A 1,179-nucleotide genomic window follows, 5' to 3' on the forward strand; every position below is an offset into this window, starting at 1 on the left:
CGTGGGGGGGGGGTGTCTCCCCCGGTCGGGTTTCTGGGTAGCGTGTGGACTCAGGGAAGGGTCAGTTCATCACCACCACCACCACCCCGGTCCTATCGCTTGAAGTTCCGTTTCAGAGGCGTACAGGAAGGGGTCCCCAGAGGTCATCAAGACTGCCTCTTGTTCTTGGAGGGGCGAGGAGTGGGTAGTGACTGAGGGGGTTGGTTGGAGGGGTGTCAGTGTGGGGAGAAAGCGCCCGAGGGGTGGGGAGACTGGAGCTGTATGTATGTCAGATAGGGGGGCTCCCTCCCTCCCTGCCCCTCCCTCTGGGGCACAGGTGGGCAGGTGGGCATCTGGCTGGTTCTCCGGGCTGGACAGGAGGCTCCGAAAGGGCAACGTGTGGCACTGGGCCAAGAGACACCCGGGAAAGGTGGTGTTACTGCCTGCCCCTCCCCAGTTGTGGCCCACGCACAGCCAGAGGTGACCTTTTGTATATTAATTAATTAATTAATTAATTAATTAATTAATTAATTCTGAATTCTATTCTCTTCTCTTCTCTTCTAATTCTATTCTATTCCAATTCCTATTCCTATTCCTATTCCTATTCCTATTCCTATTCTATTCTATTCTATTCTTCTATTCTATTCTATTCTATTCTATTCTATTCTATTCTATTCTATTCTATTCTATTCTATTCTATTCTATTCTATTCTATTCTATTCTATTCTATTCTATTCTATTCTATTCTATTCTATTCCAATTCCTATCCTATCCTATCCTATCCCCAAATGGATTCATTTACCTTTCAAATCCCTGCGGTGGCCCCAAGTGCTCTCCGACGAATCCAGTGAGACTCCCAAGGACCTAAGGAGTGGGTCACGCTACAAACTCCAAGAAGGACCAGAGACCTCATCAGGCTGAGCATTTATTGCGGATCCTCCAGGAACCATTTTGGAGAAATAAATAAGAGGAGGCGGAGAGGGTTTCCAGTCATTCAGGCGGCCTTGGCTTCCAGGATAGCCAGCTCAAGCTCTCCTGGGCCCCATCCCGGTGGAGGTAGAGCAGCTCCAGGCTGACGGCCTCGGCTTCACCATCGGGGCACGCTCGCTTCTGTCTCGTGCGGCACAAGACGTAGCAGAGGCCACAGGCCACGGGACCCAGAGCCAGCAGCACGGCCAGCACCAGGAGGAGGAGAGGCTT

General features: G+C 51.4%; 1 protein-coding gene across 1 annotated transcript in view; it reads right to left on the reverse strand.

Annotated features, from left to right (window-relative positions):
* Positions 1-969: 969 nt before the first annotated feature.
* PCSK4 (proprotein convertase subtilisin/kexin type 4) overlaps positions 970-1,179 on the reverse strand; it is a gene marked incomplete at both ends in the record, with an annotated part of 28,485 nt that continues 28,275 nt past the window's right edge. Inside the window, one exon of the mRNA XM_083350404.1 lies at positions 970-1,179. This exon is cut by the window's right edge and continues 281 nt beyond it. Within this exon, the coding sequence (XP_083206530.1) occupies positions 970-1,179 (210 nt within the window).

This window comes from Vipera ursinii (assembly GCF_947247035.1).
Source record: "Vipera ursinii genome assembly, chromosome: 1".
Lineage (NCBI taxonomy): Eukaryota > Metazoa > Chordata > Lepidosauria > Squamata > Viperidae > Vipera > Vipera ursinii.